Source organism: Crocuta crocuta, unplaced genomic scaffold (genome assembly GCF_008692635.1).
Source record: "Crocuta crocuta isolate KB4526 unplaced genomic scaffold, BGI_CrCroc_1.0 scaffold180, whole genome shotgun sequence".
NCBI classification, from domain to species: Eukaryota; Metazoa; Chordata; class Mammalia; order Carnivora; family Hyaenidae; genus Crocuta; species Crocuta crocuta.
The window spans coordinates 3,272,623-3,286,474 of NW_027527549.1; the positions used below are offsets into that span (position 1 = coordinate 3,272,623).

Below are 13,852 nucleotides of genomic sequence, written 5' to 3' on the forward strand. Positions count from 1 at the left end.
CGCTGCCCCTGCCCAGCCTGCACCTGCAGCTCACAGAGCCGGCCTCCTGCCACAGCCGGCTTCCCTGGTGGGCTGGGCATGTCCTGCCCCACAGCTGGGGTGGAAGCCAACTTCAGGGCCCAAGGGCCCTCCCGCACACAGGTACCCACTGCTGCACAGTGGTCCCGCCCCATTCCCACGCCAACCGCTGACCCAGTGGCTTTCTTGAAAATCGTAAACTCACTTAACCAAACCAAAGGTCCTNCCCCGCTCCTCTACCTCTACCCGCCACCCACAGGCCTTGAGCTTGTCTTTCTCAAGGACCTCAGACGTCAGGGCATCAGTTCCTGCCCTGATGAAGACGAGCTCCGATGTGCAGCCCCAGCCCCAGCCCCTGAAGCTACTTCTGCTGGTAGTGCCAGGCCTCACACCCAAGTGCTGTGCCCACACCCCAAACACAGCCAGCCATGGCACAGACTCACCTTCCCCAACAAAAGCCCTGTCTGATTCCTCTGCTATGCCTGGCAGTGCTGCCGGCTTCTGGGCACAGAGCGTCAGCATTCCTGTCACTTCTGGCTTCTTTCTCAAACAACAATAAAATTCATAACCATGATGACACGATAACACTTATTAACTACCATTCTGGGCCAGTCACTTGTCCTAAGCATTTTATTATTTTCATTACCTTGGTTACACAGATTGTTATTTCTATGCTATTAGTACCTACACTCTTACTCTGATTTCTCCACCTTCGTTATGCCCATTTCCCACATGAGACGACTGAGGCAGAGACAGTGGAAGTGACTGGTCTGAGGCCCGTGACGGCGGGGTGGGCGGGCAGAGGACCCCCGGGAGCCTGCAAGCAAGGGAAACGTTCACGAGTGTGACCTCCCCACCTCCTTCCACCCCTGGCCCTCCACACGCATCTCCACCGCGACCACCTTGATTCGGGCCCTCTCCACTCAGCTGGACTGTGTCATCTACTGGCTAACCAGCGGCCCCGTGCCCTCCCGCTGGTCTATGAACGCCTAGGCCGTGCCAGAGGAGGGCTGTGCCTGCAGTGTAGCTCTGCTCAGAAATCCTCCGTGGCCTCCCGGAAGGAGACGTTACAGACCTCTTGGCCACTCTTAATACCCTCGCTTGGCCCAAATGCCGGTCCAGCCCCATCTTCCTCTCTCCACCGACATTCGCTGCCCCAGAGAAGATGACCTGTCACTCTCTCTCCCGCCCTTCACAGCCCTGATCCTTGCCTCTCCCCATCGCCCTCTGAAGTCCAGCTCCTGGGCCCCTCTTCCTGACCGCCAAGGATCTGGCGGGGGACAGGGGCCCTTCTGGAACTTCCTTCGGGCGACTCAGGCAACATCGCTGCTGTCAACTACATCTGGATCCCATCTTTTGCTCATGATGCAGGCCCAGCTCTGACCCTGGCTCCGGAAGTAAACCCAATGCTCGGTCCTATTCTCTGGGGACGGGAGCGGGAGGCTAACGGTTTACCCCGTGGAGTCAATCCCAGCTTGGCCACTTGGCAACAGGACCCGCCTTCTCACTGTCGCTGTCCCTAAGCAGGTGGTGATGATACCTCCTCACATGCACGGAGGTGCTTAAGGACCCGTGGTTAATGCCTCTGTGGATGTGTGCACTTGAGGCGAATGTCAGGTACACAGCACGTGGTTCCCATGTAGCAGGCACTCTGCACCAGGGCTGTTCAGTTCTGGGACACGACCTACAATTCACGCCCCTCCTCCCAGCCCCACACAGTCTACAGGGTACTTACTCGGTTCTGGCTCTTTCTCCACAACATTTCAGATGATCTACAAATGAAGACATTTCCATCTTAGTAACAGGGCTGAAAAGAAAAGCTGAAATCCGGAGGTACTGGCCGTCTGATCGAGACCCGAATCTGGAAAACTCTAAACCTTGTCAGGCTGCTCTCCTAAATGCTTCAATCAAACTAACCACAGAGGTACTCCAGAGGGCCGTTCCCCAACTGGCCATCAGGTGATAGAAAAACAAACCCCCAAACTGTTAACGAATAAGGATCTCTACAGCAGCTCTTGCATGAGACTACAGATGACGGGCCGGCACCACCCAGGGATACGGGAGCCACACGGGTAATTTGAAAATTTTAGGAGCCGCAGTTCAAAGTCAAAAGAACTGGGTGAAACTACTGCTCAGAGTGTATTTGATTGAGGAGCCCAATATATAAGAGATATTATCACTCACATGTAGTCAGTACAAACATTACTAATGAGATACTTCACATCCTCTTTTCAATCCCAAGTCTTATAGACCCAGTGTGTAGTTTGTATTTACAGCACGTCTCAGTTTGGACTCCCACATTTCAAGGGTTCAACAGCCACATGTGGCTCATGGCCACCATTTTGGACGGCACGGTTTGGGACGTTAAGTTATGGCTTCCACACACGCACACATGGCTTCCATAAAAGGCCCCCTCCTTCCGTAAAAGGCATTAGCCCTCATCTGGAGTCATGCCAATGGCCGTGGTGTTGGTCAGCTGTGACCCACTACTGCTTACGTTCAATGGGCCCCTCAGAAGGTTCTAGGCCAATGCCCCACCCTTTGCCCATGTATGGCTTTAGGGCTGTGAAGCCAGCTGAGGTCTTTCTTCAAGACAACTTCTTTTTGGGTTATCGAGTGCTGTCGGCACTGATCACAGGAGTAATTTCCCCTCCATGGAATAGACTTTTTTTTTTTTTAAGTTAAATCAACCATTTTGGAATGATATGGACACTTAGTGCCATCATTCTTTGGTTCAGGTGTTCTGGTAACCGAGCTGCAACAACTCTGAGTGGAAACTGACTTTAGTTTCTGGGGGCCAATCTGTCAAGGAGATCATGAATAACAGTGCTGCTATTGGGTATTGGAAATAACTTTCTTTTCTTTTTTTTAATGTTTATTTAGTTTGAGAGAGAGAAAGAGAGAGCAAGAAAGAACAAGGGAGGGGCAGAGAGAGGGAGACAGAATCCAAAGCAGGCTCCAGGCTCTGAGCTGTCAGCACAGAGCCCAACACAGGGCTCGAACTCACAGACCCGTGAGATCATGACCTGAGCCAAAATCGGACGCTCAGCTAACTGAGCTACCCAGGCGCCCCCAAAAATAACTTTCTTAAGAGCACATTTGAGCTCCCCAAGTATTTTACTCACTGGTAACAAAGACTCAAAACTTTCTTGACCTGATTTTTATCTCTTATTTAGAGGAGAATCAACTGACTAGTAATCTATTGCCTTGGGGTCTTCATGGTATTTGCTACCTATAACATGGAGACGGTACCCCTGGGAAATCATATTCTGGAGGCAACATGCCGACGGTACTGAAGGTCAGCACTGACTTATGGAACTTCCTGCAATGATGGCATCCTCTATCTGGCCCGATTACAGTAGCCGCCAGCTCCATGTAGATACCAAGCACTTAACAGGTGGATAGTGCAAATTAAGAAAGGAATTTTAAATTAAATGTAATTGATGAAATTTGATATTTAAGCCACTACATGTGGCTAACGCCTAACATACTCAACAGAGCAAGTCTAGGGAACCCGACACCTAAGTTGGCAAACTTGTTCCCTGACCTGAATGTGAAATGACGTGAGTCCTATGTGCCATCACCTGGCTGATAGCTTGCTCCTCAGCATTCCCTGGGGTAGTGGCAAATCGGTCTTGCAAACAGCCTTCTGGCAAAAGCAGATATGGAAGGTGTCGGGGCTTCAAGAACATCTCCTCTTCACATTTACAGCCTGGTTAGTGTCCTCTGGGGCTTGGGGACGGGCTTTTCGTCACCAGGAAAGAACCGGATGTGCACAGGTCACCGGTTCTCCGGGGCATACAGATGGCCTGCTAGGCTGGCCCACAATCTCTAGAGGGCTCAGGAAGGCTCAGGAGGGGAACGCAGGCAATACCAGATTGTGATCACCCACTCTAAGTCACCCACACTCAACAACCGCTTCCTCCTACCTGGCACCTCCTTCTGGGCTAGAAGACATGGAAATGGCAGCCCTGGCAGCCAAGGGCAAGGGGCCTTTTACGAAAGCCAGCTGGGAGACCAGAAGTAGAACATGTGTTGAAACAGACCATGTGGAATATTTGGCTGGCTTCCCACTTCTGTAAAGCTCTCGATGGCCTAAGGATTCATTTCACCTTAAGGTAATGCCAAACCTTGGGAAACCTGGCACACCCTTAGGCAGCAAGTAAAACAAAAGAAAACAAAAAGCTTTGTTTCTTTCAAAATTCCTACAGTTTCAAACTTTGTTTTAATTTCCAAACTGTTAATTTTCTGGCCTGTGAAAAACCAATTCAAACTTGAAAACTTATTTTTTAACGCTTACTTATTTATTTTGTTATTTATTTAGTTAGTTTTGAGAGACAGAGAAAGAGAGAGGCATAGAGAAAAAGGGGAAGGGGCAGAGAGAGAGAGAGAGAGAGAGAGAGAATTCCAAGCATCCAAGCAGGCTCCAGACTATCAGCACAGAGCCCAACACGGGCTCGATCTCGCAAACAGTGAGATTAAGACCTGAGCCGAAATCAAGATGCTTAATGGATTGACACACCCAGGTGCCACAAAACTCATTTTTTTTAAAGAGAAGGTATACATACCCTTGCCATACAGCAAAAAACCCACTACCAGTATCACCACCAAGAATACTGCTGGTATAATCATAAAATGGACCCTTGAATTATCTGTCAAAAGAAAAAAAAAAGAAATACAATTAGCTGGACTGATCAAAACAGGAGACAGTTGATTCTCCTTATTTGCAGACTCCATAGCTGCAATCTACATACTTGCTAAATGTATCTGTAGTCCCCAAATCAATACTCACAGCCCATTCATGGTCCCTGGAAAGCACGTGCAGCAGAATGGGGAAAAATCAAATTATTGTCAGGTGCACACCTCGCTGGCTGAGGCCGAACAAGGCTGCGCTCTGCCTTCCTGTTGCCTCTCTCCTACTCCGGGTCTTTCCAGTGCCACGCTTTTCACATTTTTGTGTTTGCTTTTGTGGGTGTCTTTTTGGCTATTTCATTGTCTACAATGGCCCTGAACGTAGTGCTGAAGTGCTGTCTAGTGTTCCCAAGTGCAAGAAGGTTGGGACGTGCCTTCCAGAGAAAATGTGTGTCTTCCATTAGCTTCATTTAGGCCTAAGTCACAGTGCTTGTCAGCCGTGAATCCACAGTTCACGAGTCAACAGTGTATGTTAAATCAGGGGTCTTTAAATAGAAACACACACACACAGCAAGGCTGTTTATTGATTTCTTGCCAAAATGTATGACCAGAAGCTTGCAGGAAACCTAACCGTGCATCTCCCAGAAGCAACATTCAGTATTCACTAATTCCGTATCCACAGTGACTTTATGAAACAGAACTACCACGAATAAAGAGAATCGACTGTATTTCTAAATAAACTTACGTGCACAAAGTTGATAGGTTACAAGCCCAGTGTTATTTATTAAAAGATGCAAATATGGCATTAGAAGTTTTGTTTTTAGGCCATTCCACGTTGCCTGTGGAGGCTGAACTCAGCACCATGTGTTCAGTAAGGCACTTTGGCTCTAGAGCCTAATGAACCTTAAGTAAAAACATTTGTCATAAAGTAGCCAGACAGTGTACTCAGTGATATGCCCACAGTCTCCCTGAACCATTACAATATTGAGAGAGTACTCAATATTAACCTTTCAGTGCCTCAGTTTTCTCAAGAGGTAAATGGGACGGATGAGTGTGCCTATTTCAGAGGGCAGTTGGGAGCACTGACTGACCGGAGAACAGCTATTAGCTATTACCGTCACCCTATGGAGTAGATGCTACTGGCTCTCTCCTAACATCCTTTGACCTTGCAATTCCATTTCTAAGGTGCTCACCTGCAGAAGCTGTCAGTGATGTGCCCCTCCTCTGCCTCCAAAAAAAAGGCACCAAGACATTTACCGCAGCTTTCCTTACGATATCAAAAAGCGAAAATGACCTAAGTGTCCTCAATTGAAAAGGATGGCGTTCACAGGGTGGACCCTACCCAGCTACTAAAAACCCAAAGGCAGAGTACTTAAGGCTATGGCAAAATGATGACAGTGCACTGGTAAGGGCAGGCTGGGGTCCCTGACGGCACCCACAAATGGGAAGGGAGAAGGGAGCCAAGAAAGAAAGCGAGTGGATAAAGGAAGACGGAGAATGTGTAGAGCCCACACCCTTTCTTTGTAGTAGGAACAGAGATGGGTTAGAACTAACAGGAAGTCACTTATTGGTTTGACTTGAGAGGCCCCTGGCCAGAAACTGCTAGTTACCCACCCCCCCATATCCATTCTCCCCTCTCTAGGAACAGAATTCAGATTTTCAGCTGGCCATACTAACACTCAACCAAAGGATTAATTTCTCAGCCTTTCTGGCAGCTAGGTTTGCTGCCGTGACTAAGTGTTGGGTAATGAGATGTAAGACGGGCTGTGTGGTATTTTTCCAAAGTCTCCCCTTTCTGGATCTTCCTGCCTGAAACAGTGGGGGTGGGGGGGAGGTGGAAGGTAGTTGGGCTGTTCCTGGGTCTCTGACCTCATTAAGCAGCAATATGCCCAGGGCTGTCTACCTTGGATTTTTTTTTTTTAATGTGAAAGAAGTCATCTATATATACATATATTTTTAAATAGTTTATTGTGAAGTTGGTTTCCATAGAAGTCATCTATATTTTTAAGCCACTTGATACCTTAAAAGAATTTTTTCAGGGCACCAGGGTGGCTCAGTCGGTTAAGCGTCTGACTTCGGCTCAGGGCATGATCTCGCGGTTTGTGGGTTCAAGCCCCGTGTTGGGCTCTGCTGACAGCTTGGAGCCTGGAGCCTGCTTCTGATTCTATGTCTCCCTCCCTCTCTCTCTGTCCCTCCCCTTCAAGCTGTGTGTCTCTCTCTCAGAAATAAATAAAACATTTAAAAAAAAGAATTTTTTTTGAACTGCTGAATCTAATTCTACTGGATTCAGTCCCTTCCCAAACCCTTTCTCCCATTCTCCTCGTCCTTCATGACCTGTCGCTGCATGGACAGGTGCTAACTCCTGCTTCACATGGCTCCTGGGATGCCACGATGCTGGAGTCTTCTTCCTGCCTCCCTGGTGGCCTATTTTTGTCTCCCTTGCCGGGCCCTCTTCCTCTCAACAGCCCTCTAGATGCCGAGTCCAGTGCTCTGTCCTATCTGCTCAGCAGGTGATCTCATCTGGCCCTACGGCTTTAAATTCCGACTACAGGCTGGTTCTCCCCAAACTTATTTCTCCAATGCTATTTGCCAGAAACCTAGACTCATAAATCAAAGCGTCTTCTATGACATCTCCGTTCAGAATCCGACAGGCACCTGAAACAACATGTCCCAAATCAAACTTACTTATACCGCCACTCCACGCTCCAGTCTCGGTGGGGTCATCTGCACACGTCTTATCAGGGACCCTTCTCCCCCACTCGAACCATTAGCAATTCCTTGTGGCGATGTGCCCTGACCCGAACCACTTCTCCCAAAGTCTGCCACTACCACGGTCCTTCAAGACACCACGGCCTCTGGCTGAGACCCAGAATTTCTAAACTAGGAGCAGAGGCCCCGTGGAGGACAGGAGATGACCGGTGAGGTTCAAAAAAGCGAGAACGTCTCCTTGTATCTACTATTTATATCAGTCTTTCAATTTTTCTCATTTTGTCTCCATTTTAAAATGATAAAGGTTATATTCATTGTGGTAGAAACACCGATGGGCTCCCAGCACCCAACCTCCCTGTTTTCCTTTGGTAATAGGACCCTTGTGTTTTAAATGGGTGCATGGCCAGCCTGCTGAGGAGGACATTTCCCAGCCTCCCCCAGCAGCCATGGCCGTGACCACCATCTGGCCAAGTGGGTGGCCCTGGAAGTCATGCATGCCACATTGGGTGGGGCTTTAAAGGGAAGGACCGAGGGGCGCTTGGGTGGCTCCATTGGCTGAGTGTCTGACTTTGGCTTAGGTCATGATCTCGAGGCTCATGAATTCGAGCCCCGCGTCGGGCTCACTGCCATCAGCCTGTTAGCGCAGAGCCCGCTTCAGATTCTCTGTCCCCTTCTCTCTGCCCCTCCCCTGTTGGCACTCTCTCAAAAACTAAAAGAATATTAAAAATAAATAAATAAATAAAAGGAAGGACTGGCCTCTACCCTTCTCCCTTCCCATTTACTGCGATGCAGGTAGAGACAGGAATCCCTGTTTAGCTCCAGGGGGCACAATTTTTAAGCTATAAACATTTCAGTACATATTTCCAAAAGATAAGGATTATGTGTAAAACATAACCATGCCTTTATCATGCGCTTAAATTAAAAAAATAATTTAGCGCTTAGTATAATCAAATATGCAGTCACCGCTAACATCTCTCCTGTTTTTTTTCATTTTCCTCTGAATCAGGATCAAACAAGGCCCATGTATTGCAATGAATTATAGGCTTCTTAAAGGTCTTTAATCTCTAAGCTCCCCATTACCTCTGTTTTTCTTCCCCTTATAATTTACTTGTTTTTTAAACATTCTTTTTTAATGTTTATGGATTTCTGAAAGAAAGAGAGAGAGAGAGCACGAGCAGGGGAGGGGCAGAGAGAGAGGGAGACACTGAATATGAAGCAGGCTCCAGGCTCTGAGCTGTCAGCACAGTGTCCGATGTGGGGCTCGAATCCCCAAACCTTGAAATCATGACCTGAGCCGAAGTTGGACACTTAACCGACTGAGCCACCCAGGTCCCCCTATAATTTACTTATTGAAGAAACCTCATCCCTGGCACTATAGGCTCCCCATAGTGTGTACCACCATTCCACATGGTATGGTTTTTACCAGCCAATCCCAGCCAATAATAAGGAATCCATTATTATTTTTCTTAATTTGACTTATTCTAAGACACAGAATCAGGATGAGGTCATGGGAAAAAGAGAAACAAACAACCTCCAGAATTCAAAGACCTAAATCTTAATTCTATCTGCATTACATAAGTGAAATTGGGGAAGTCACCCCACCGGCTGAACCTGTCTCTTCACTCTCAAAAGGCAAATAACAACTCTGGTCNGGGTGGGGCAGCAGGCTGGTGAGTGTGAGTTACTATGTTTCATCCATCAAGTGTGAACGTCTAGATTTAAAACATCAGCACGTAAGAAAAGAAAGACTCGGTATTTAACCGTTACATCCATGTGAATTTCTATCTGTTATCATGCATGCAACCCTGCAGAAAAGTATTCAAAAATCATCCATGGTGACAGAGAGAGAGAGAGAGAGAGAGATATTTATTGTTGTAAAGAACCATTTAGATCATAATGTTCGGGCCCCAGATGTAGGGGGAAAGAAAAAGGTCCTTCATCATTTGTTTTGTGGGCTCCAGACATCAGCACTACTCCAGGATTTAGATGACCTAGGAACTATCAGGCAGTATTTCTCACACTTTCAAATTCCATAATGCGGTGTGAACTATCAGTTTGGGGTGGAAATGTAAAAGAAGGATGAAATCATCATTATTTAATAACAAAAAGGCTTTGTCTGCAAATCAGCAATATTATATCCCATCGATGAGAGGGATGAATTCATGACAATCTTTTCTGAAGGGATCTACAGGGAAGGGCAGCTCACGGCATTCAGTTCTAATGGTAAAGGTTAAATGAAAACCTAATGCAAGGGCAAAATGCTGGAAATTTCCTTAAAGTATTCCATACAATTCTATAGAGGCTCTTATTCAGAAATCATTTCCACCAAAGTATTTGATGCTTGGGACATGCGAAGCTTTGCAAGATTTCAACTTGCTGGTTCGTTCTGCATAAAATCCTTTTTTTCTCCTGTGGGTGATGTGCCTTAAACACACACCAAAGCTGAAAAAGCACACCGGCTTTGTGTTTTGTTCCCACAACTACGTGCTAGCACACAGGCTGCGTTTCCACACTGTCGCCCAGGAGAGCACGCGACACCCACCAGGTGGACGTAACAGCAACGCTGGCACCAAGCATGACAATGTCATTGACTTTGCAGCCGGCCTGCAAATCTGCACGGTCGTGTGACTTGTGCACAGGGTGCCACTCTGCGTGGCCCCTCTGTGGGTCTGGTCTTTTCTTGGTCTTTAAGGGCCACAACCATCAGTTACGAACTGGGACTCACTGTGCATTCTGTCTGGAAGTACGCGTTTGTTTTACCTGAGAAGTCGTGCTGCTTTGTCCGAAAGTGATAGCATTACCTTAATGCCGCCGCATCGTTATTTGACAAATTTCAGAAAGGACAATACATGGGAGACTTGGGGAAAATGGCTCAAGAATCAGATATAATTCATGTTCTGTATAATCATTAGATTTATGAATTGCCTTGTTCTGTTTCAGTTGCTTCTTCCAAAAAAAAAAAAAAAAAAAGGGAGTCACAGAATCACCCCATCCTGGCCCAAGGCAGCTTATATTTTGTATTTGCCCCAGAATCCCATTTACAATTAGGAGTATTATTCTGAATTCTAGCGGTTGCTCTTTTCCTCTCTTCTTTTATGTTTTAATGAACCACTTTCAAATCACTGATCCTTTTGTCTGTGAACCAGGGGCATATTGTAGAGGGCGGATAATAAAAACTGCATGTTACAAGTGTACACGTTAAGCAAAATAAAAGGAGTACAGGCAAGAGACACTGCCATGGAGGGTTAGCCTCGACAGATGTATCAAATGCACACTCTTTGCAGCAGGCATGCAACCTCTAAGAACCCAGTGGTTATTAAGAAATTATAAAGCGGTGCTGTGAACAGTTAAGAGCAAGGGCTGATGGCCACATGGCCTGATCGCCAAGCCAGGCTCTGTCCTTTTCTAGCTGTTGATCTTCGGCCATCAAACTAAACTCCCTTCGTCTTGGTTTCTCCCCATGAAACCTAAAGAAAGCATTACTGACACCCAACCCATCCATTTGTGTGAGGACTGAATTAGTTAACAAATGTATTAGAATGCTGCTTGACACAGAAAGGGCTAAACTACGTCAGCTCTAGGTTATAACGGAGTGTCTGTGGAAACGTCTCGTACCTATCAAATTTGTGGAACGTATGTCCGCCATCACCTCTGTGGTTTGAAACTCACAAGCCACCAGTGGCCCCTGGAACCCACTTGTACACGGTACCTTGGCCGCAACGCCCTGGGCTATGTACTCACCTTGGACACAGGTTGCCAAACGCAGTGATGAGGTCTGTCTGGACAGTGGGTCGCTGATGATACATTGTATTTCCTGTGACAGATCAGCTTCCCGCCCAATAATAACTTCCGATGAATTGGACCTATTCTGACACTGTGCCGAGAAGCAGTTCCATGAGTAATTTACAAGTTTCCTGTATCTGCTATAGGACTCGGGGACCATGCAGCTGACCACAATGTCTTTTTCAGGAGTGGCTGAGCAATTTAGTGTTGGAGACGGAAGAGGCTCTGGAAGAGAGAAATGTAATGTCTCTGTAACATTTTTTTTAAAAAAAACTTTTAGTGTTTTATTTATGTCTGAGAGAGAGACAGCAAGAGCAGGCAAGGGTCAGAGAGAGAGAGACACAGAATCCGAAACAGGCTCCAGGCTCTGAGCTGGCTGTCAGCACGGAGCCCGACGCGGGGCCCAAACCCACGAACCATGAGATCATGACCTGAGCCGAAGTCGGACGCCCAACCGACTGAGCCACCAGGCGCCCCTGTCTCTGTAACATTCCGACTCATCTTCTCCAAATGTTTGAGGAGCCCCTGACTTCCTTAGAAGCTTGAAAAGGCAAGTGGACCGCCTTCCTTGAGCACCCAGGGGAGCAGATTCTCTCTTCGACGGGGTCAGGCCTATCTGCTCACATGCACACTATATACAAGCACCACATCCCTTATCCTTAATTCAGAAAGCTAGATTTTACACAAGATAGTAGCAGAGTCTCAGAGCTGCAAACCCTGATCTGAATAGAAAGGATTCGTTTTTATTTTTCTCACTCACTTCAAATATTCATTATCTTGTTGTTCTAAGAATATTCATGTGCCTGAGTATGGGGCGGTCCCCCGAACTAAGTAGGTGCTTTGTAACATGCCTAGAGGAAAGAGTTAATACTACCTTTCTAAAACCTAAAAATGTTTAATTCCAAAAGACATAGGACTGAAGAGTGTTTGCAAAACACATGGTGGAGTGATAGTGTGGGCGGGCCCTGCTGATAAGCAGAGTAGGGATGTCACCTGTCACGGACCTGCTGGTCTAGAGGCCTTCCTCCAGCAAGTGGCCCCTTCTGGCTATAGGAGCAAGGCACCTGGGCAGCTCAGTCAGTGAAGCGTCCGACTTCAGCTCAGGTCATGATCTTGCAGCTCGTGGGTTCAAGCCCCACATAGGGCTCTGTGCTGACAGCTCAGAGCCTGCAGCCTGCTTCAGATTCTTGTCTCCATCTCTCTCTGCCCCTCCCCCATTCGTGCTCTGTCTCTCATATAAATAAACATTAAAAAAAATTTTAAAAAGATGGCTTAAGAGCCACAATGCTAGTTTATTCCATTAGACATTCATTTCTTTGTTAATTCATATACCTTCTTGCATCTCTACTTTGCAACAACTAACCCTAAGAAGCTGGAGAAAACACACACAAGTATATAGACTACCCAGAAAATGGTCATGGTAGCATTTGGATAATAACATTTCAAAACATGATGTATCTATTAAAAAGCAAATTAAAGCAAATTAACGTTCATCGAGATGATGGAATACCATGGTGCCATTTAAAAACAATATTTTCAGGGCACCTGAGTGGCTCAGTCAGTTAAGCATCCGACTTTGGCCCAGGTCATGATCTCACGGTTCGTGGGTTTGAGCCCCGCGTCGGGCTCTGTGCTGATGGCTAGCTCAGAGCCTGGAGCCTGCTTCAGATTCTGTGTCTCCCTCTCTCTCTGACCCTCCCCTGCTCATGCTGTCTCTCTCTCTCAGAAATAAATAAAACATTAAAAAATAAATAAAAACGATACTAAGGCAAAAGAATGCTTACATTCTAATCATTTATCTAAAATAATCTAAAACCTGAAAGTGTTCAACTCCTCTTCCCCTCCCCTCCCATCTTCTCAACACTTCTTTCTCAATCAGTTAAGTAACACACTCAGGTAGAGACCTGAGTCATACATGACTTCCCCCCAGTTGTTAGGTTGGATCGGCTCACACAGCTTGTTAGATGGGGCCCGGAAGTAGGCAGTGGAAAGCTTTCCCCAAATTAAATTGCAAATAACAGACCCATATCCTTCAGAAGGATAAGGGGCTGTTCTCTTGACCCAACACTGGAAAGCCCAGATCCTTCCTCGTCAGCCTCCTCGGGTCCATCCCGCCCCCCGCGCACGGAGCCGGGTCCTGAAGCAGCTCCAGGCAGCTGTGTGACACAGCGGAGACTCAGGGTGATGCTTCCAGATTCTGCGTGCTCGCGCGCCGGCCTCTGCAACCGGCCTGGGCACTTCTCAGCGGCATGAAACCGAGTTTTCTAGTTCCTTGGAAATGCTCCGTAGACGCCTTTCTCAAACCTTAATGTGCCCGAGACGCCAGGAGTACCTGTTGAAAATGCAGATTGCCGGGCCCCCTCACCGCAGGGGGCGCGGAGGCGTGCGCGGCGTGCGTTCTGTTTCAGGTTCTGACCCAGGGCCCAGTGTGGCCAAGGTCTCGTATGACATCTGACGCTTTCTAAACTGAAAAGAAGGGCCTCATGGGCGCTCCCTTCCCCAAAACACTGTGCATCTTTGGAAGGAACAGGCTAGACACCACTCGCCTCTCAACCACAGCATCTGATGAGGCACAGCAAGCGCAGGTGGCCCCTCTGTAAGAACAGATACTGGAGGGATGGAGGGACGGAGGGATGGAGGGGATGGGGGCATGGGGAGTGGCGTGATGGAGGGAGGGAGAGGGAGGGGTAGAGGAAAGGGGAAATAGAGG

At 47.4% G+C, this 13,852-nt stretch overlaps 1 protein-coding gene across 4 annotated transcripts in view; it reads right to left on the reverse strand.

Annotated features, from left to right (window-relative positions):
* CD58 (CD58 molecule) overlaps positions 1-13,852 on the reverse strand; it is a 41,484-nt gene that overhangs the window by 3,095 nt on the left and 24,537 nt on the right. The window contains exons 3-6 of one of the 4 annotated variants that reach the window (XM_077767233.1): positions 11,101-11,367; positions 4,587-4,670; positions 1,754-1,790; positions 715-835 (exon numbers count right to left, since the gene is read on the reverse strand). In XM_077767233.1, coding sequence (XP_077623359.1) covers positions 715-835; positions 1,754-1,790; positions 4,587-4,670; positions 11,101-11,367 — 509 coding nt within the window. Of the gene's footprint in view, positions 1-702; positions 836-1,753; positions 1,791-4,586; positions 4,671-11,100; positions 11,368-13,852 lie in introns of all 4 variants that reach the window. The other 3 variants (XM_077767240.1, XM_077767249.1, XM_077767251.1) reach the window with 3 other exon arrangements.